The sequence below is a fragment of the Callorhinus ursinus genome, unplaced genomic scaffold (assembly GCF_003265705.2).
Source record: "Callorhinus ursinus isolate GAN/ISIS: 27379988/994484 unplaced genomic scaffold, GSC_fseal_2.0 scaffold4, whole genome shotgun sequence".
Taxonomy (NCBI): Eukaryota; Metazoa; Chordata; class Mammalia; order Carnivora; family Otariidae; genus Callorhinus; species Callorhinus ursinus.
The window spans coordinates 55,768,860-55,790,809 of record NW_027397066.1 but is presented as its reverse complement, the minus strand read 5'-3'; the positions used below and the strand labels follow the sequence as shown (position 1 = coordinate 55,790,809).

The 21,950-nt window shown below is 35.6% G+C and overlaps 2 protein-coding genes and 1 pseudogene across 4 annotated transcripts in view; 1 reads left to right on the top strand and 2 right to left on the bottom strand.

Annotated features, from left to right (window-relative positions):
* CSN3 (casein kappa) overlaps nt 1-9,227 on the bottom strand; it is a 17,685-nt gene extending 8,458 nt beyond the window's left edge. For both annotated transcript variants that reach the window (XM_073891174.1, XM_025886930.2), the window contains exon 1: nt 9,018-9,227. The gene's annotated coding sequence lies outside the window, so the exon portion shown is untranslated. The remainder of the gene's footprint in view (nt 1-9,017) is intronic.
* Nucleotides 9,228-11,033: 1,806 nt separating this feature from the next.
* FDCSP (follicular dendritic cell secreted protein) lies at nt 11,034-17,417 on the bottom strand. Of its 2 annotated transcripts, none has more exons than XR_012377729.1 (5): nt 17,314-17,417; nt 13,615-13,684; nt 13,172-13,204; nt 11,945-12,158; nt 11,034-11,119 (listed from the first exon to the last, which is right to left on the bottom strand). XR_012377729.1 is itself a non-coding variant. In XM_073891173.1 (5 exons), the coding sequence occupies exons 1-4, from the start codon at nt 17,286-17,288 to the stop codon at nt 11,988-11,990; spliced, it is 363 nt and encodes a 120-aa protein (XP_073747274.1). In that variant the 5' UTR covers nt 17,289-17,393; the 3' UTR covers nt 11,034-11,119; nt 11,945-11,987. The 2 variants fall into 2 exon arrangements, 1 of the variants encoding a protein (XP_073747274.1); XM_073891173.1 differs by having other exon boundaries at nt 17,200-17,393.
* Nucleotides 17,418-18,516: 1,099 nt separating this feature from the next.
* LOC112835504 (transmembrane protein 69 pseudogene) lies at nt 18,517-20,212 on the top strand (annotated as a pseudogene).
* The last annotated feature ends 1,738 nt before the right edge of the window (nt 20,213-21,950 follow it).

Genomic DNA, 21,950 nt, shown 5'->3' with positions numbered 1-21,950 from the left:
AGGGTCAGAGGGAGAAGCAGACTCCCTGCCGAGCAGGGAGCCCGATGTGGGACTCGATCCCGGGACTCCAGGATCATGACCTGAGCCGAAGGCAGTCGCTTAACCGACTGAGCCACCCAGGCTCCCTGGACTTTCTCTTTCTAAACTATAAAATGAAGGTTTAACTAAGTGATTTCTAAAATTCTGTAATTCCATGATCAATCTAATGGGAACATGTAAGATGGAGGGAAGAGGGTGGATCCTGAAACTGCATTCTTTATAACATACTTCTGTAGTAATCATAAATGATATTATTGATTGTTTTCATAAGAAATACAGATATGGCAGTTACAGTGGTTTTGAATATATAAAAAAATAAATTAGCCTTATCCTTATAAAGGAATATGGGTTGTCACATCTGCTTATTTGACTCTTTTCTATTTATTTTTTTTGAAGATTTTATTTATTTATTTGACAGAGAGAGACCCAGCGAGAGAGGGAACACAAGCAGGGGGAGTGGCAGAGAGAGAAGCAGGCTTCCCACGGAGCAGGGAGCCCGATGCGGGGCTCGATCCCAGGACCCTGGGATCATGACCTGAGCCGAAGGCAGACACTTAACAACTGAGTCACCCAGGCACCCCTGACTCTTTTTTAAATAATCTTTTTAGAAAGATTCATGTAACACTTCAAACTTTTAATATTTTAACATATATTGTATTTGTGAAGCAAGTACTAACTACATCTTGTTACAGCTCCTGTTATTGCCATACTTGTAATAGACTTGAGTCCTACAAACAGTTTTACAAAAGAGGGTCACAGAGTTAAAGCCCAGGCTTTGACAGGGGAAGCACATCAGATTCGATTTGCCTCCATTCCCAGGTAATAATGATTAAGAAGGCTGTCTACTAAACTGACTTCAAAGCTGTTGATGGGATATCAGTGGATAGAAAAGAATTCTTATGGAATCAAATCTGTACAACTTACAGCAAACTCAAATTTCATTGAGAGGGATGGGGTTCCTTATTATTTCTTTACTTGCCAGTTCTTTATTGAAATATATTTGACATATAACACTATAAATTTAAGGTATACAACATGTTGATTTGATACATTTATATATTGTAATATGATTGCCATTGTAATGATAATTAATACCTCTACCATGTCCTATAGTTACTATTTCTTTTTTGGGGGAAGGGGTTGGAATGATTAAGGTCTAGTCTTGGCAAGTATCATGAATATAGACAACAATACTGTATTATAATCAGATTATAAGATTAAAAGTTTTTAAAATTATAAACTGAAAAATAAATTTCTCTGGTGAATAGGACTCCTGTTTAATTCTCACAAAATTATAACACACACACAGGCACATGCACAAATACAAAACATTCTGTAAAATGATAATAATTCCTTCCTTTTTAGCATAAACAGAAACCAGAGAGATAAGACCATACGTTACTTATCATCTACTTAAACTAATTAGTACTTGAAGTTGCCTTCATCACTTGGTAAGATAGAAATGATTTGTGAAATAGTAGAACTATTCAGCTTTCATGAGGATACAAAAGGCATGTTTTAAAACAATAGTTATAAACAAATAAAATTGTGACCTTTACATAGAATTATATTTGAAATTAATTAAGGGATCGATCTGGATTATTATTATAAGTCATTTGCTGAAAAGTTATCTTTCCATGTTTGTCTGTAGAAATAGGTCCTTTGTCTTAAATACCTTCTTTTTTATTTTTTTATTATTTTTTTAGTTTCTATGATTTTTTTAAGTTTTTATTTAAATTCCGATTAACATACAGTGTAATACTAGTTTCAGGTGTACAATATTTTGACTCAACACTTCTATACAACACCCCATGCTCATCACAAGTGCTCTCCTTAATCCCCATCACCTATTTCACCCATCCCTGCCCCCCACCTCCACTCTGGTGACCATCAGTTTTGTTCTCCATAGTTAAGAGTCTGTTTCTTGGTTTGCCTCTGTACCTTTTTCTTTAGAATTTACATTGTCTTTAGTAGTTTATCAGTATCAAAACTTGACCTTTACCCCAAAGTGAAGTTAAAGGTAAATTTGATCCTAACATCATTCAGAATCTAAGGTTTAGGTTAGAAACTAATGTCAAAATCAAGTAAGACATATTCAAGCTTAATAATAAAAGGAAGAAAATGTGCTTCTAAAATAACTTTGGTGGTATTATTACTAACTATTGTGAAAAGGAATCATTCTGTCTGGATGTCTCAATATAATTACCTTTCCTTGTGCCTATCAGGTCTTGCTTAGCAGTAAGTTGAGTTGGCCTCTCAATTGTAGGGAAGACCCAAGGTAAATAACCGAAGACTTATTAAAGGGTATTAGTGCCTTGCATCACGTGGTTTTTTTCCTCCTACATTTTACCGAATAGGAAGATGACAAAAAAGAAAGATTTGATGACAGCAGGGTCATCTTTGGGTCAATCTTAGTTAATGAAATGCAGAGGGGGAAATAGAGTTGTCATTCATAAAGCTTGAAAAGAAACTAGTCACACTTTAAAGAATGAATTTTTATGTTTCTTAAAGAGATACAGGAGAGTTCTAAAAAATTAATTGCATTCTTAATTAACTAATCCTACCTATTTGAATTAAAACTGTTGTAAAAATGAAAAATAGCTAACCACAACACTCTCATATTTTAAGGATTTTTTTCATTTAAGAACCTGGATATCAAGTGATACTACATATATTATGAACTCTAGTTGGTCTTCTTTATGGAATTACAACTACTGATTTTTAAAAATTAGAAAAATTACCATTTCTTATACACCCAAGAACAATTTCTTACAAGTTAAATCTACGTGTGAACTATTTTAATCAATATAACATAGCCATTTGCATTTCAGCTGCAACATATAGTTTTCAGTCAGCTTCTGATATAAACATTCAATACACATTTGTTCATTGATTAAGCTCTTACGAAATAAGTTTTATTTTAGATTTTTAGATTTTAGTAATATAGGTAACACTCCGGATATACAAAATTAAATTATTGAGTTGAGGATAATTGTTCTGTTTCAGGGATAGCTCATTCTAAAATATGTAGTAAGTATCATAAAACCACCAATATGGGGGATGTTTTGGTAAAATACAGCTAACCAAATAATTTGCCTAGCTAATTCAGAAAAGGATATTTTCTTTTGTTTGCATTTCTCTGGGGAAAAAATTGTTAATTGTGCTGTGAGGTCTTGGCAAGACTGAAGTATTTTCGGGAATCAATGTAAGACTGCCAGAATACAAGAAATAATATCGGCATTGTAGCTCTGCCTATATTCTTGTCTTTTTCTTAGAACTATTTCATGTCTTAGAAAGTTAGGAACAGTATTCAGAATCACTGAATGATTGCTTATTGAGTTTGTACAGAGTGAGTTGAGATTTTCTGTTTCTCAGAATATTTGGCTTTTGCTGTTTGAAGAAAAATGGCAGAGATTCAAAACTGCTAAAACAAGCTGCTAGAATAATAAGACCAGCCATTCCAAATGGACTGTTTAATCATACCTTTTTTTTTTGCTTGTCAGGGTCAAGTGATAGTTAAAGATTTTGGACTGGTCAATCTCCAAATCATGAAGGTGTTCCTTTCTACGTGATAATTTCTCAGTCATTGATTTAGAGCCATAGAATGATACTGATTCTCAGTTGAGTCTTTAATTCATGATTACCAGAACTTTATTTAAATTTATTATTATTACTACTATTATTATTATTCACAAGTATCAGAGGCTCAGAACACCTTTAATAACATTGTTTTAGTGGGAAAATGTATTTCAGTAATTATATTTCACCTGGGAATGCTAGGAATCCTTACCCATACCAAGAGAAAACCATTTCTACAGTGGGGTCACCCATCCACCTCAAACACTAATCTGACCTTTTTGAAAAACAGGATATTATTTGTTGAGCACTTATATTAGATCAGGTACTGTTTCAGCCATTAGGGATAAATTAGTAACCAAAGCAGGCAAAGATCCTTGCCCTTGTGAAGCTCATAGTCTAGCATTTACTTGAGTACTAGTGACACTGAACATTCTCCATACATATATTGACCTAGGCAGTCTAGGAGAGCTAAAGAGTTTCGAATGACTTATCTAGATGAACTAGGTGAACTCTTCGTTGGAGCTATTCAGTTACCCTGGTGTTTTCCAAAGAAAAACAAAGGGAAGATCAGAACTACCATGATGCGAAATCTCTCAGGAAGTTGGGATAGTGGTAAACAAGATCTTCAAACTTCGAGTGTTTGCAATTTGAAACTAGCCTTGACCTAGTCATATGTTCAATTCAGGGGTCAAGTCTACTCCTGAAACATTCCTGGAGTGTGGGAGGGGGACCAGGAGGGCTTCTTTCTGTTTAGGTCTTAAAGCAGTGTCTATTTATGTAACTACATATTGGAGCTGAGTAAGAGTTGATAGTGGGTTCATAAATTCACATTTCAAGCACTATGAAATAATCATTTTGTGATAAGTAAAATGGTGATTATTGACACCTATGCATTCTTTTATCCATAACAACTTTTTGTTCTGTTAGCATTTTTCACATTTGATATATACTTTATCTCTCTTTTCTTTTCCTTTTTTTTTTAGTGTTTTAGGAAATGCTTTTATTTATTTATTTATTTATTTATTTTTCAGTATGTGCCCTCTTTAATACCCATCACCAGGCTAACCCATCCCCCCACCCCCTCCCCTCTAGAACCCTGTTTGTTTCTCAGAGTCCATAGTCTCTCGTGGTTTGTCTCCCACTCCGATTCTCCCCCTTCATTTTTCCCTTCCTGCTACGTCTCTGGTGGTCTAGTGATTAGGATTCGGTGCTCTCCCTCTCTTTTCTTTTCTTTTGGTGGTATTCACAGCATGTGGTTTTATTTTTTTCTGTCTCATTTTATTTCTCAGCTCCTTCATTAGTACCAGGCTGATGTCAATATTCTATCACATGCTTGGAGTATAACGATGTTTGTGACAATAGTTGCAATGTAAATAGCTAACACAACTTTCTATATGATTAATTCTTAAGGCATCAGAAAATTAATATTTTAATGCAGAAATCTGTATGCTTTGGAAACCTTTGCTGTATGTGAAAATTCTGGGAAAGTGGTGTAAAATGCTTTTAAATTTTTTCAACACTAGCAAAATGGAATATTGCAATTTTGCTTTCCTAAAGACAATGCATTTAAATAAACAGTACACACATACACAGTTCTTATTAAAAACAAGGCACTTTGAGAATGTAGTAGACAGTCACAGTCTCTGCTTGAAGAGAGCATGTACAGAGATAATATGTTCTGTTGGACATAGGTAGGGAGACCCTTTTCAGGCTCTGAGAAGACATTTGATATCATCTGGAGCCCAGAATGAGTGTTGTTATGACTTTAGCATTAGTGCACATATAAATGCTTTTGTAACTTTTAGAATCCCAGAGTTTCTGGGTTCACCATTATCATATAGTGAACACAGATCAAAAAATAAAAGGTAATCAAGAAAGCTTTCAATTTTGTAAAGCATTATATATCCAATATGATCCTAGGACTCTCTGTAACTCTGTGCTTTATTTACTCCAATAGGTCTTTTATTCCTCTCATACCATTCAAAATATATAGCCAGGTCAACTATGACCTCTATGTAGCCAAATCCAGTGCAAATGGATTTGAAAAAAAAAAAAATCCAGTGTACCTTCTCTTAATCAACCTCTGGAGCCTTTGGCATGGTGATTGGTCTTTCTGACTTGTAATGATATATTCTTTTGTTTTTACCTCTCAAATTACGGGCTGCTTTTAATTTCTCTTTTGGTTCCTCTTATGTTTCTCAAACTCTTAAATTTGGGAAAACTTTTATGGATTCTTCCAGAGTTTACCACCCTTCTACCATTTTCCCCTCTTTTTAGTATCATTATGGTTAACCTACTCATTCCTATAGTTTTAAATACAATAGGCATTCTCTTAACTTCATTGAACTACAGATTCAGGTATCCGGCAGTTGCTTTAACATCATTCGCATGTGAAATGGACATCCCACATTTATCATGAACAAAACAGTGTTTGATTTCCAAACACATCTTTTTTTCTCAACCAAGTCCTCTACTAGTTTTTTCCTTTTTAGTAAATGACACCATGATACTCTCTGTGGCTGAAGACAAAATCCTATGAGTTATCTTTTGCCCCTCCTCAACAATCCATTAGAAGAGTTATAAGTCCTGTTTTTACAATATACCTGGACTCTGCCAGCATTTTCTAGTCTTATTGCCCTAATCAGTCCCAGCTACTGACATCTCATACTTGACCATCTCAGTATTTTCTGGTGTCCCTACTTTTACTTTTGTCACCTTACAAACATTCTTCACACAGTTAAAAGTGTTATTTTTTGAACATATGCCTGATATGATTATTTTCCTGCTTAAAGTCATTCAGTGGCTTCTTCTAGCACTTACAATAAATTCCAAGCATTTTATCAGTGCCTGTTAGTTTCTATATGATTTATTACCTCTCTGTTCCTCTTAAGTTATCTTCCACCATTTTTTCTCTCGCTCTGTGTCAGCCTAAATAACCTTTCTGTTCCTAGAAGGTGCCATTCTCTTTCCCAAATCAGGAACCTTTTCCTTGTGTTCATAGTCTCTGAAACTTACCCTAATTCTTCTCAAATAGTCTCTCCTTTATATTATTTAAGTTTCAGCTCAAATGTCTTCTCAGAGATGTTTCTTGGCACATTTTCTAAATAGTTCTTTGCTTCCCTTCATCACTCTATTATTTTATCTTCTTATTTTTTTCATAATATATTACAACATGAAATTATTTTCAAAATTTATGTGTGTTCATTTACTATTCTCTGTCATCTTTCATTAGAACCTAAGCTCCCCACTGCATAGCATTATGTCTGGCACACTTTTAGACACTCAAATATTTGTTGCACAAATTATTGATTATCTGAATATTTGTTTAAGTTGCAAATTTTTATGTCACCACACACTACTGAGTCAGAATTTTTAGAGGAGGAGCATCACTGGAAATCTGTATAGTAAATAAGCACCTAAATAGCTTTTAAAACTCTTGATAGTTTGGGATTCACTACTTTATTCTGGATGATGTCCGAACCTGGTCATGAAGAACTCCGGATGTAGGCAGGTGTATTATCTGTTTTCCGTGGAATTATGATTTACTTCATTGTGGAGCCAGTGCATGTGGATAAGAGATGGGTTTTCTGGGAGTGGCTTTCCTGAGAGCATTAGAACTGACTTCCCTCTGACTGTGGAGCTGAGCTCTTGCTGGGCTCTCACTTGGAGAAATACTACCTCCTGCATGTCTTAGCCATTTACTAAGGAAATAACTCATCAGGTGATATCTGTTTTCTATGTCCATATGAAAAATTAGCAGAAATGTGATGTACTGAACAAGAATATAATAAGGTATTTATTGCCTTCTCTTTGTTTCTCAGGTCAGAGGGTATTCCTAAGGTTAGGGGAACTTGACATTAATTTTTTATTCATTAGAAACGGGTTCTAAATTATTTTATTCTCCATCTTTTGTTCTCTTTTACTTTGACTAACAAAGACAAATGTCATTAAAAATACTAATTTAAGGGGCACCTGGGTGGCTCTGTTGGTTAAGCATCCACCTCTTGATTTTGGCTCGGGTTAGGATCTTAGGGTCCTGGGATCGAGGCGTGTATTGGGTTGGTTCTGTGCTCAATGGGAACCCTGCTTGAGATTCTGTCCCTCTCCCTCTGCCCCTCCCTCTGCACACATGCATGCTCTCTCTCTCTCTCTAAAATAAATGAATAAATAAAATCTTTAAAAAAATACTAATCTGAGTAGAGTTTATCCATTCAGTAGACATCTGTTGAACATTTAATTTGTGCTTATATACTTGTCAATTACCTTTTTATCCATTAAGGTTCAGCTCAAAGTCATCTGTGGGACCTTTCCTAATTTGTGTAGGCAGAGCTAGTTTCCCTTCTGCTTTAAAAACAAACAACCCCCCTGCAAAAAACCCCCCCAAACCAAAAAAACAAAACAACTCTGTGAATACTTTATTGGAGCACTTATTACATTTATTGTATTATATACATGTTAATCTCTTTAAGATCCTTAAAGATGAAAAAAAAATCCTTTTTTCCAAATCCCTAGCATTTAGCACAATGATTGACACAAAATGAATATTTAGTTTTTTAGTGAATGAATGAAATCTGAAAGATTATATGGGAAAATGTAAGTCTTCTCTTCAAAGAACTAACAGAATAGTGGCGATGAATTTAGCTTTTGCTTACTTTTCCATAAAGCCTTTTTCAATAATTAGTATATAGTCTCCATGTGAATGTGGTACTTAGTGTCTCCAGAGCTGATTACATTTTAAAATAACATAGGTGTTCAGGGGCACACTAATATTATCAGCTGTTTTAGATGAGATGGGGGTCATTCTATGGTCAGTTTAGTTTGGGAAGCATAGTTAAACAAATGATGTTTTAAAGAATCTTCAAGAAACACACTTTGGGAAACAGTGTTCTTGTGGATCCTATCCCATAAACCAACATTAGATTACAAAAGAAAATGGAGGCTTGACTGATACTCTGATTGAGAAAGTCCCTTCCTAGTCACAATAGTCAAAGTATCAGGACCAGGAATTATGTTGCCCACACTCACTGGGGGAATAACTGATTAATTTTAATAGAATGTATTTGCTTCACAAATATAGTGGTTAAAAGTAAATGACAGTTTCTTCTTTTTTTCCCCCAGGAAATTACAGTGATATAATTTGAGGTGAATAAAATCTGAGAGTTAAGGACATACATCAAAGACTTAAGCAAACAAAATGGGAGAAAGACAGTAAATTAGAGAGTTGTCCTTCCCAAACTTTAGAGCAGCCAAGCTTTGCTTTTGGCCCCTCTTCAGGGCTTTGATTTCCTACTTTCATTTTCCTCCATCTTGGTTTCCCTTGACTGCCTTTCCTCGGTATTGCAGTCGCCTCCAATCTGTCGCTGTAAGGTTGGGAAATAATCGTTATAAAATTCATTTACCAAATTATACTGAGGACAGTTTGGTCCTCTTGCTCTCCCTCTCATAGTTTTAACTGGGATCACTGGCTTTAATACCAAAGAATGAATATTTAATGTTTGAGGAACTTCTGATCCCTGAAAATGACCAAGGGAGACAGCAGTGTCCCTACTCAAGTCATGCCAAGAGGCCCATTAGGCTGCCTTGATTTGTAGCCAAGTTATGGGTCATGGCAGATTTTCCCTCATTGATGTTAGGGGTGTTAGCTATGAACAATTTTAACTTGGAGTAGAGAAATGTAGTCATTGTTCAAAGAGAATTTTTCTAATTTCCTGACCTGTGGGGACAAAGATTGTCATTGTGACATAATAAAAGACTCATTGTGCAAGTAGAATCTTGTTGGATGCTTTTTGTCATTTACTGTAAGAAAGTCTATTTTCATCACCACCTGCTACCTTTTCTTCCTTTAGGGGTTTGCTTCTAGAGTTTCATCATGCGATTTATGGAAACTGATGATCAGGACAAGTTGTTCTTCAATAAAGTTTGCAAAATCTTTGCTGTGTGCATTTACTTTATATGAAAGGGAATATATATTTGGTTAACTAAAATCTGAACTTGGTTTTTCCATAGCTGACACAAATGTTAAATCCTGTGAGGTGTGTGTGTGTGTGTGTGTGTGTGTGTATAATCTCAAATTGTATGTATAATTATATATATATACACATATATATAATGATTTTGCATTGTCTTGTGACAAATAATTTTATTCATGACTTCAAATTTTATGGGCCCTACAATTTCTGTAGCAGAGTATGGATAGACACAGTTACCCAATTTGTTTTGCTAATGCTATAATTGAGTAAGAGAGAAATGTTACCATTGATATATTGATTTTAAGAAGTTTTTTTATCACAAAGGAATAATCTGCTAATTTACGTGTTGATGTAGGTCAGAGATATGAAAAAGCTCTTTTGTTTAACATTAGGAATTTGAAAGTTTTCTTAATATATTTTATGTATCAAACATTCACGGAGTACCCTACAGTCAGCTTAAGTACTGGGGAAGAGTTATTTTATTGTGTTACTGCAGGAACTTACAGTCTTCTTGAGAAGGATGCAGAAATGTAAATGGATGATTTTATTAGAAATTAAAGCATAGTAAGATATATTAAAAAAAGAGGAAATAAAGCATAGTGGAAGAAGGTCAAAGTGGTGAGTTATTCATTCTGTTTGGAGAGATAGGAGAAAGTTTTTCATGGAGGGCATGATACTGGATTGGGTCTTGAAAGATAAACCGGATTTAAATAGTGAAACAGAGGAATGGACATTGCATGAAGAGAGAGTACCATAAGCAAAAGCACAGCAGTGTGAGAATGAAAGCCAGTAGTGTGGTGGAACATCTGGGGCCATAAGAAAGGCTGGCTGATGGCGTGGGAATTCAAAAGGAAGCTCAAAGTTAGTCTGTAAAAGACCTTGAATGCCATGTGGGGGGAGATGGATTTAAGCTGCAGATGAGAAGAAGCCTTCCAAGGCATTTGAGTGAGTCAGAAATATAAGTCAATTCCTACAGTATATAATTACAGACTCAATTCAGTAATTGAAGCACAATTACTCAAATTTTTTTTTTTGAATTAAATCAATCTCTGGCTCTTGGTGCAACTATATAGCACACGCTGCTGTATAGACGTTTTTATTCAAGGTGCTTCCAGGACTGGTTAATTTTGGTCACCTCAATCCCCATATTTTCATAGACTGGTTAGTTATCGAGAAGTGTATATTAAGGGGCCCCTGAGTGGCTCAGTTGGTTAAGCATCCAACTCTTGATTTCAGCTCAGCTCATGATCTCAGGGTCATGAGACTGAGCCTGTGCTTAAGATTCTCTCCCTCTCCCCCCTCCACCCTACCCAGCTCACACACACTCTCTCTCTCACAAAAAGAAATGTGTATAAAAATCTGTTAAAATTTATTTTGCATTCCTTCCAGCAAATCACGTTATTTACTGCAGAAGCCCACTAAAGATATCAATGACAGAATACTGTATGCTATTTCAGTTACATTTATTTTTATCTTATTAGCAGGAATATTGATTCTTCAAGGAAGTGGCTCACATTCCATTTTACAGTGACCTGAAATAAATGATAAGTGTTCAGTTATTAATCCAAATGGGTAATTTGCTTGTGAATTTGCTACTTTTTTTTTTTTTTTGCTTTTTAATTATGAAGATTACTTCAAAAGTAAATCTGGTTCAAGGACTGGGAAATTTTCTGCCTAAGAAGCCTGAGTAGGTGCAGCAAAGATGGCAGAGGCCTTTAGTGGTAGATATTAGCTGAAAGTTTTTTGTTTCCTAAAACAGCCCTCTTGGTCCTAATGTAATATGTAGTCTACATTCCTTCAATTCATCCAGTAACTTTCTTCATATGAGATAATAGGGGTTTCTATTATACATGGGATATTTAGCCTTTAGGATTTTATTATAATATGACCATCAGAAGCTAGGTTTGAGGTTTTAATATTAATTAGAAAAATACATGATTTTCAAAGGAATAGGCTGAAGTCTGCCTTAGACCCTAGATCCATAAGTTTATCTATTGTGATATCCACTTTGGTTGAAATTTTGCCTCCTTTAGACCTCTGACTTAGCCCAAATATGCCCCAATGTTTATGATAGTAGAAAATGCTAAAAAAAAGTTCGAAATGTTTTAGTAAGAAAGGAAAGGGTTTATTTCATAGCAAATGAGGTTTTTAAACTGCTCTGCTCCCTTGATCATGGAAAGACTCAAGTGTGTACCTCTGAGTGGAGACCTAACAATGTCTACCAGAGAAAAATACTGAAATAAATTGTAACTTAAAGGGGTAAGTGGGAAGATTGAAACATATTTTTTTCATAGAACAATATATTATAATTAATAGACAACAACTTAAAAAACATGCTTTGTATTGGATATACTTACCACCTATTTCATCTTAAATTGTAGTGGAACTTTACTTTCTTGTTCACTGTCCATTAAGAGGAGGAGTTGCAGGGCCAGACAGAGGTATTGGAAAAGGAAGATAATAATACCTAAACCATGGATATCTTGGATACAGGAATGGTGGATATGGGCCAAATGGATATTGGTAAGGGGACCTATAAAACTGTGAAGTTGATTCATTGCTCCCATTGCCCTGTTGAAAGAAAGAAATTAAAAAGCCTTGTTTTACTCTTTATGCCTGAAAGAGGTAAAATAGCCTTTTAACATGGGTCTTCACTTTTAAGTAGAGGTTTTAGAAATTCTAGGATCATTTACCTTTTCTATGTGCACTACAGAGATTTAATTAATTTGCATCATTTTAGAAAATTTTAGGAAATTACTTAGAGATACCCATATCTTTGTACCTTTCTACTCATAGCCAAATTTTCCTGATAATTGCTTTTAACTGTAAGGTTGAGAGGGAGGGGCATTGATGAGATGACATCAGATTTCTCCCTTTGCTTTTATATAAGATCTTTACCCAAAACTTGTGTTAGATACAATCTCCTCTTTATCTCTTTTCATTTTTTCCTCTTTCCCTCTCTGTCTTCTGTCTATAGCCCTATCAATTTCTGTATCTTTAACACTGTTTATAGTTTTGACCCCAAACCCATGCTTCCTTTCAGATAATAAGATTTCTAGGAGTATAAATGAATCCCTAAACAAGACCCTCCCTCTTCAAATTTTATTTTCTTTTTCTTAAAAATTTTTGATTAACTGTTTAGACCAGAATAATCCTTTAGTGAATCTGTCACTGGTGGGATCATCAAAGCTGGTCCACAGCTCCCAATTCTTAAGTTTTAATTATTATTATTATATTTTTACCTTTTCTGGAATGAGTTTTGTAGAGTGAAGCAGAGTGGAGGCATTAACAATTATGAGCCTCCATTAGGTTAGATAATTTTAACAAAAATATTATAACCCAGTTTATCACAGAGTGATTCAAGTTTCAGTTTGGGTCCCACTGTTACATGAGATGCTGATACAATTCCCTTTTTACAAACAAAAGATCAAATTCTTGAAGTCTGTTCTGTGGAGTGCTAATAATACCTAAACTCTTTAAGGTTTTCTCTAGAGTTTGAGAAGTTTGGATACAGGAATTTAAACCTCAGTTATGGATATTTTACATGGAAATCTTACATGTTAAAAAGAGAAAATTTAACTTACACTTTGTTCTTCTCTTTTCTGGTCTTCAGAGACCTAAAACTCAAACAGTAAAATTAGCTCAACTCATGCTGATAAAACACACAAACTGAGAATTAGATACATTATGTTTGAAGGAAATAATTTATCTACTACCTAATATTATTTTATACTATCCATTTTTTAAAATCTAGGATTTGAGCGTCCAGAAAACCATTTTTCTGCAAAGTGTCAATATGTTTTCTAAATGATTAAAATTCACCACTGTACCAAGCTATATGGAATTGAACTAAGCACTGAACAATATATGATTTACAGTATTTTCTAGAATATCATGTTAAAGGCGCAGACATCAGGCATGTTTATAAAGTAGAAATACAGTGTGTGGAGGAAAAAAATCCCTAAGATTCATGAATTAGAACAAAAAACATTCATAAATACTCTGGAATATAGAAATGGATACTTACTGGGAAACCAGCAGTTACTGCCAAGATGGCAGTGATCAGAAGGAGAACTTTCATCTTACTCAGAAATACCCTAGAAGTCAGGAGAAAGACCAAATGTTAGCATAAATTTGGAAGATCCAGTTGTACCGATTATGTCACTAACAACTCTTTGACTTTAGACAAGTTACTTAATCTTAGGGTATTAATCTATTTATTAATGGAGCACATTGTTGTTGGGATAAAATCAAAGGTACTTTGCAACTACATCAGTTCTTTTAAAAATAAACTTTCACATATCATTACAGAATAATCTCTGTATATGGTAATAGTTTCTGGAATGAAATACAGCCTCAGTTTATACAGAGAATGGTAGTGTGGGGGTAAGCAGTTATTTACTAAGCTCAGGAAGTTCAAAACAACATAATAATGACTATGAAATTAATTTAGGTGACAGAAATTTGATTTGGTTCTCAGGTAACCCAAAAAATTCTATGCTGTTTAGAGGGACCTATTTTTAACATTTGGGAAAGGACATTTCCAAAGCATTTCATTTTATATTTTAATTTTGATTGTAGCCTCTTTATCTTATGATACAAATTGTCATAATGTATTAGTTATAATTGCTAATAAATTTTTGAGAAAAATGAGCTAAATTAAGTATTTAATTATACAATTACAGGTCAACACATTACAAAGTTTTCTGAAGGTTATTTAATTTAAACTTTTACATTCAGGAAAATGTCAATTGCCCATATTATTAATTATTTTGGGGTGTTTCAAGGTGATTAATGGAGACTCTAGGGGGATTTCATCACCTCTTGATGCTTCCTAAATATCTATGATACGGAAAAATAAAATGTAAAAGAAAATTTATAATCAAGTTTTGAACTCTGTCTTTATTTTAGATCATATTGATCAAAAGTCAAATTGAGATTTAAAAAAATACCAGATGAATGTTATGATTATAATAAGATAGAGAATTAAAATTCCAGGGAATTTCAGAATTCTACAGGAAGACTGGCAGAATAGGCAATTTTACACACACACACACACACACACACACACACACTCCTCATGGACATAAATGAACACACACAGAGCATAACTTCTCAGAGTGAAGCATTGTACTAGGTGATGTCAGGGGTAAAATGATAAAGCATAATACCCAAAATGATTATTTAATTACTAAGTTTACAAATTCAAGCAACCATTGCGTTACACTCTCTGTAATTTTAATTTTGACATTTTATAGGCTATGTCTGTCTATTATCTGTCTATCTATATCTATCATCTATCTATCATCTATCATCTATCCTAGTTTACAATATTTAAGACCTCTCTTACCCCAGACTTTGCAACCAGTTCCTTCTCTTGGATGCTCTTGTAAGAAATGAGAAGTGACTGGCCCACGAATAGTACAGCTATTTTATAGTCTCAGAAGTGAATGGAATGGAGAAGTTTGTGGCTTAAAGGCCTCTCCCTGGGATCAGTTATTACTCAATTGAATCATCAGCTATCACAATGTGTTGAAATTGGGGAATAAGCAACATTTACAGTTTCACTGAAACTTTAGATGAGTGACTACCAGGTATATCTATTTGTGGTTTCTTTACAAATTTTGTGTCTTGTATATTCAGAGCTTTTTGTTTCACATAATGTTGCCCCATGCTCTTTTTTTTTAAAAAACTTACTTTTATTTCCATAATTAAAAATATTTTGTAAACATCCTATTGGTATTGATTACAACCTATTGGAAAGCATGTTTGGTAGTGCTGTGATTTTAAGAAAATAAAGAATATTAAGGAGCACCTGGGTGGCTCAGTTAAACATCTGACTCTTGATTTAAGCTCAGGTCATGATCTCAGGGTCATGGGATTGAGCCCCACATCGCCTATGCTGAGTATGGAGGCTGCTCAAGATTTTTTCTCTCCTTCTCCTTCTGCCCCTCCCCCTGCTCTCTCTCTCTCTCTCTCAAATAAATCTTTTAAAAAATAAAGTGAATATAAAACTAATTACCTCTGGAACTGGTAATGAAGTGAAATGAAATGTATAAAGCAGTCATCATGGTGTCTGACTTCATAAATGATCGTTTTATGAGCTTCAGAGCTGAAGCTTTGAGTAAGTGAGACCTTTTCCTGCCACACATCTTCAGGGTTCCTTAGATAATTAGGTTCCTCAGCTAATGTAAAGGTATATGAAAGCACATTACATAGTATTTGGAGCCAGATTAGGGGCTTAATATGTTAGTTAAATATGAATGTAAATAGTGGAATTTTGAAACCGAACAGTACAGGAGGGAATAATTGCTCTTTCTGGTTGGTGATCTAATTTCACCTTCCACACCAATCACCAAGCTCTAACAAGCTGTAATTCTGGATGAATTCAGGCCAAAGAAGCTGCTCTTACTTTCATGTGCTGAATCTTAGTTCAAATGACTAGAATCTAATAAACAGAAAACACCTTTCCCTAAAAGAACAAAAATTATATATACAAAAATTCCCTCTGCATTGTCTTCAGCATGTGGTTGTCTTTCAAAGGGCAAGAGTAACCCAAGGAAGAGCAACTAGAATGTTTTGCCCAGAAAGAGGTTGTGAGTGGCTTTCAGAAGCTGGACAGGCTATCATATGAAAGAGAGCTTAGGTTTTTTTTGGGGGGGGAGGGTACTCAGATGAGAGAATAAAATTAATATATCAAGATATTATTATGAAAACAACCAAAATATCCATTGATGGATGAAAGGATTCAGAAGATGTGATATGTGTGTGTGTGTATACACATGTACACACACACACACACATACACACACACACAGGATGGAAACTACTTGGCCTTTAATGAAATCTTGTATGGATGGACCTTGAGGGTATCATGCTGACACAAGTCAGGCAGAGAAAGACAAATACTGTGTGATTTCACATATATGTGGAATCCAAAGAACAAATCAAGCCAACAAACAAAACAAAATAAAATTAAAGTAACAGAAGCAGAGAACAGCTTGGTGGTTGCCAGAGAGGAGGGCGATTGGAGGGTGGACAAAATGGGAAAAGGGGATCAAGATGCACAAACCTCTGGTCATAAATAAGTAATGGGAATGGAATGTACAGCATAGTGAGCACAGTCAATAATACTGCACAGTGTATTATATAACTTAATATGGTGATGGGGAAACTAGACTTACTCTGGTGATTAGTTTGCAGTATATACAAATATTGAATCATTAGATTTACACCTAAAACTAATATGTCAATTATACTTCAAAAAAGATATTAAAAATAATCTGTAAGGAAAAACTTCTTAAAAGTTAAAAAGACCTATCTCCAGATATTCAAGGAGATGTTGAGTGACTACAGACTGTGGTGCAGGTAGCAGAGGGGATTTTAGAATGGTTAGATGACCTCTCTGTACCTTTTCAATTGTAATATTCAGGTTGGGTGGTAAGTGGAGATGAGAATACCTATGGGAACAGGGTTAGCAGTTAATGCAGTAAAAAAAGCCCCTAGGCTTATTCTCATTAAAGGATTAGAATTAGTGGTTGGGAAATGCACATTTTAAGCCACACTATGGGAAGCCTTATCAGTGGATTAACTCAATAAGAAGCAGAAATACCTTGTTTCACATCTTGTGGCTGACAAAGTTTGTAGAAATTCAATACATACACATTCTTTAGGTATTTCTACTCTTTTTTTTTTTGTCATTGAAAACTATGAGAAATGATCTAACCTTCAATAGACTTAAATACATGTTCAGTACTCAGGAGGAATTTTTTATTTAAAAAAGCCTGTGACATCTTCCTTCTAAGAGAATGGATGCAGATAAATCCCTGAATTATCTTCAAAGCCCTTGTAAGTGTTATATATTCAACTAGAAGTATCCTTAGTGACTGTGGATTCCTTCAAAAGAATTAGAATCCTATGTGTCAATGTTGTAGAATCTCACTCTTTGTCAATTCCACAATCTCCATGGTACACTTAACTTCCAATTTTTTTAATGTTTTATTTATTTATTCATGAGAGTCAGAGAGAGAGAGAGAGAGAGAAGCAGAGGGAGAAGCAGGCTCCCCACCTAGCAGGAAGCCCGACGCGGGACTTGATCCCAGGACCCTGGGATCATGACCTGAGCCAAAGGCAGACACTTAACCATCTGAGCCACCCAGGCGCCCTTAATTTCTAGTTGTTAAAAAGGAAGGTGGTCGTAGAGTTCTCATGCCTGGAGTCAGCAAGTGCCAGAGTCATGGCCAGACAGCCTCATGACCACCATACTGTTCTTTGGAAGGGGGCCACCATACAGTTCCTTGGAAGGGGCCTGGCTCACCATGGCACTAATTATGTGCTTAAGAAATACTTACTGAGTGAACAAATTAGGCTCATCAGAAGTTGCTTTGGATACTTCTTTGTGCTCTTTATCAGTCATAACATAGCTTGAAACCCAAAGACCAATAGCTGAAAAGCTCCATTTATTAACTGTCCCCAAACTAATGAGACATGGTTTTATCAGCATAATTTGAATTTTATACCAAATTCTGTTAATACTTTCATATTTTTCACATGGCTCAAATGATGGAAATTGCCATATTTGAAATATATTACAAAAAGCTTACATAGCCCATTCCAAAAACTTCCCTTTCTGTCTGCAAAATATGTAACTTATTTTCTCAAAAATCAAACTAATATTGGTTAAATACAAAATTTAAAAATTAATGACCTCCTTCTATGCACTATTACATTTTTTCCAAAATGTTTGACTAGAACCTAAATATTTTGATACAAAACATGGTTTACAGTGCTGCTACCCTGTATGTGTTACATAGAGCTCTGTAGATACTGCCTGTGGTTCCTCCTAATAGACACTTCCCCCGAATGTGCTCTTCACACAGAGATTAAGAAAGTGGCCTGTAGAGTCAAGAATCCAGGATCTGAGGTGAGTACCTGGCTGTTCTTGCAACTCAGCTCTCCAACCCCCGTTCGACACTGCAACATGCTTCTCATTCAGCTCCTCCACTTAGCTGTAAAAACGCATTAATCAGAACTGCCTGGCATCTTCCTGAGCAAGACTTTCAGTAGGACCCGGTATGCTTCATTTCATCCAGAAATTACTCAAGCATCTTCAAAGATGCTGAAGTACCCTTTCCCAGTCCGAGTAGGAGCCAGCAAAATAGAAACACTTTCTCTCAAGACATGTCACCAGCAGAACTTTACCCCTTTGTTTCCAAGGCCTTGGTTTTTCTCTTCATTACCAGTGTATATGAGGAAGACACAATACTATCATACTTCCCCATGCAGCTTTAAGAAGCAAAAGCAAGAAATACCTCCAGCCAAGCCAGCAAGCACCATCACTTACCTGCTTGACAGCCCAAAGCCAGCATTATACATAACTCTGGCAGGACTAATCCCCTTTGTTGCTCCACCACTGGTCATGGTGATGACAAAGACTTACATCCCCTTATTAGCTTTTACTCAGATGGCTTATGGAGCCAGTTTCCTATCTTTCTTGGGAGGGATCAGATGGGGTTTTGCTCTGCCAGAAGGTAGTACAGCCAAACCAGACTTCCTCAATTTAGCTAATAGTACAGCTCCTGTTGTGTTTTCATGGTTTGCTTTCCTTATTTCTGAAAGACTCAGTGAAGCTATAGTCACAGTAATAATAGGTTTGGGGATAACATTACACATTGAACTTTTTCTCTTGCCACATTATCCCAATTGGTTCAAAGCCCTTAAGATAGTAGTCACTTTAGTGGCCTTGTTTTCATTTATAATCACTTTATTAGTTAAAGATACTTATCCAGAGAAAGGACCCAAGAGACCTGTTCAAGTAGAATAAATACAAAACTACTCTGTAGATGACGTTAGCATGTTGGCTATAAGCCTTGGAAGGTTGTATTTTGCCATCACCTTTTTATACTTCTCCTGTTTAACAGCTCTTTTCCTCCATCAATGTTTATTTCTTCTTCACAGATTTTTTTTCATTTCTTTATTTCATAGGAATTACCTGACAACAGTTTGAAAATCCCTAACAAGTCATTTTCACTTTAGATTACAGTTTTTAGTCTATGAATTATACATTTTAATGTTTTACTTGTTTTGAAGAATGTAAAATAATAAAAATGGAAATCCTTTTTGTTAGAGCCTTATGATCATTGGCAAAAGACAGGCACATTCTCCCACAAGAGGAAAACTTCATATCCATTAGTGTCTGAAAATAATAGGTGGTTCCAGTGTGGAGTTTTCATTGCAATTGCCCTGGGAATTGCATTTCCAAGCTCGTTTCATCTGGTATAATCTAGTTATATGAGCTGGAAGGATCTGTGGCTCTAAAGTCAGTAGGGAGCAGTGTCATGAGGGGAAGCCATGTTCAAAGAAAAGCTGAACATATTTTCCAGTTTTTATAGACACAACTCCATCTCCACATAACACCAGCTAGTCAAAAAATTTAAAAGAATAAAGTCACTAGTATATATAAATAGGAAAAGTCAAGCTGGAGCCATCTTGATGTTCTTACAAGCGGGGCTATCTAGTTTTACACATTAACTCAAAGAGAAGCTTTTTTTTTTTGGTAAAGATTTTATTTATTCATTTGAGACACAGAGATGGAGCATGAGGGGGGGGAGGCGGAGGGAGAGGGAGAAGCAGGCTCCATGCTGAGCCAGGGGCTCGGTGTGGGGCTTGATCCCGGGGCCCTGGGATCGTGACCTGGGCCAAGGGTAGATGCTTGGCCATCTGGGCCACCCAGGTGCCCCCAGAGAAGCTTTTTTAAAACAAGCAAAAGCAACACCTTAGAATCTAACTTGAAAACTTGGTCTCTTGAGATTCTTAGTCTTATAGAAAAGGAAAAAAACATTTTAAATGGCATAAGAATATAAATCAGTAAATGGTATCACCTGGTATATGTTATCTTTGTATAATACAGGTATTCAAATATTAGTTAACTTGAATTTCATAAGCTTAATTGTATGTTGAAGTCCTTGTCCCAGTATCTCAGAATGTGACCTTATTTGGAGACAGGTCTTTACAGAGGTTATAGTGCTAAAATGAGATCCTAAGGGTAGGCTGTAATGTAATATTACTGGTATTCTTATAACAAGGGAAATTAGAGATAAACATGCATACGGGGAAAATGCCACGTGTACATGAAAGTAGCCATCTACATTCCAAGGAGAGAAGCCTGGAATAGATGCCTGCCTTTTAGCACTCAGAAGGAACCAACTACCAACACCCTGATTTTAGACAAGAGACAAAAAATTCCATTTAAATTTCTGTGGTACTTTGTTACAGCAGTCCTAGCAAACAAGCACAACACCCACGGAGCTAGACCTTGTTCTGAGCATTGAGAAGCCTACCAATGAAAGCCCATAGCTGAAACCACCACACAATCCTTTATCAATGCAAAGAATAGTTTACTAGAGCCTGATAATGAAGGAAGGAGAACCCTCTTCAGAAAATCTCTCCGAATTCTACTCACAGTGTTTTGGTGAGGAAACGTCTTTGCTTCTAAATTGCGTGAGGACTACACAAAGTTAAAACTTCTCTTATCTCGAATTCATCATCTTTCAGAATAGGGGCAAGTAGGGGCACCTGGGTGGCTCAGTGGTTGGGCGTCTGCCTTTGGCTCAGGTCGTGGTCCCAGGGTCCTGGGATTGAGTCCCGCGCTGGGCTCCCTGCTCCACGGGAAGCCTGCTTCTCCCTCTCCCTCTGCTGCTCCCCCTGCTTGTGTTCCCTCTCTCGCTGTCTCTCTCTCTGTCAAATAAATAAAATCTTAAAAAAAAAAAAAAGAATCCAGGATCTGAATCATGCCCCTTCACTTACTTAACTTGGACAAATCAGTTAACCTTTTATAACCACCCATTTATTCAGCATTAAAAAAACAATAACATTTTTACTGTTGGCCTCCTAGCTTAAAAAATTTAAATAAAAGTGATGTTTTCCATATGGCAGTGTATTGAAATAAAAAGTTTTGAATTTGAACTGCTAGTCTCTTTCAGGTACATATCTGAGCACCATGTTCATGGTCCAGAATTTCAAGTTTTTTTCCCTTTATTTTTATCTCTGAATTATTAAAATATGAGAAGCTTTTTGCATTTAATAGAGGTTCTAATTATACTAAATCCTAGAGGATATAGTATAATTAGAAAATGCTGTATTAGTTTACATTATTTAAGATAACATTGTCAAAAAATGCTGATGTGTTAGAAGCTGACAAATGCTTTACATGAAATATGTTATATTCACAATAGCCCTATGGGATAAGCTATGTAAGTACCCCCATTTTACAGATGAGGAAAGTGCAGCTTGGAAAGTTAGATTTCAAGAAAAGAGAAAGAAAACAAAAAAAAAAAGAAAGAAAGAAAGAAAGAAAGGTACCTA

What these genes read in the sequence shown, in the direction of transcription:
- FDCSP (XM_073891173.1), bottom strand. Translation starts at nt 17,288, where the DNA reads ATGACAAAAAAAAAAAGAGTAGAAATACCTAAAGAATGTGTATGTATT. An exon ending in GCCACAAGATGTGAAACAAG is followed by an intron (nt 13,685 to 17,199) that starts GTATTTCTGCTT and finishes CCTGACTTCTAG; the next exon opens with GGTATTTCTGAGTAAGATGA. An exon ending in AGAAAAGAGAAGAACAAAGT is followed by an intron (nt 12,159 to 13,171) that starts GTAAGTTAAATT and finishes TTCTTTCAACAG; the next exon opens with GGCAATGGGAGCAATGAATC.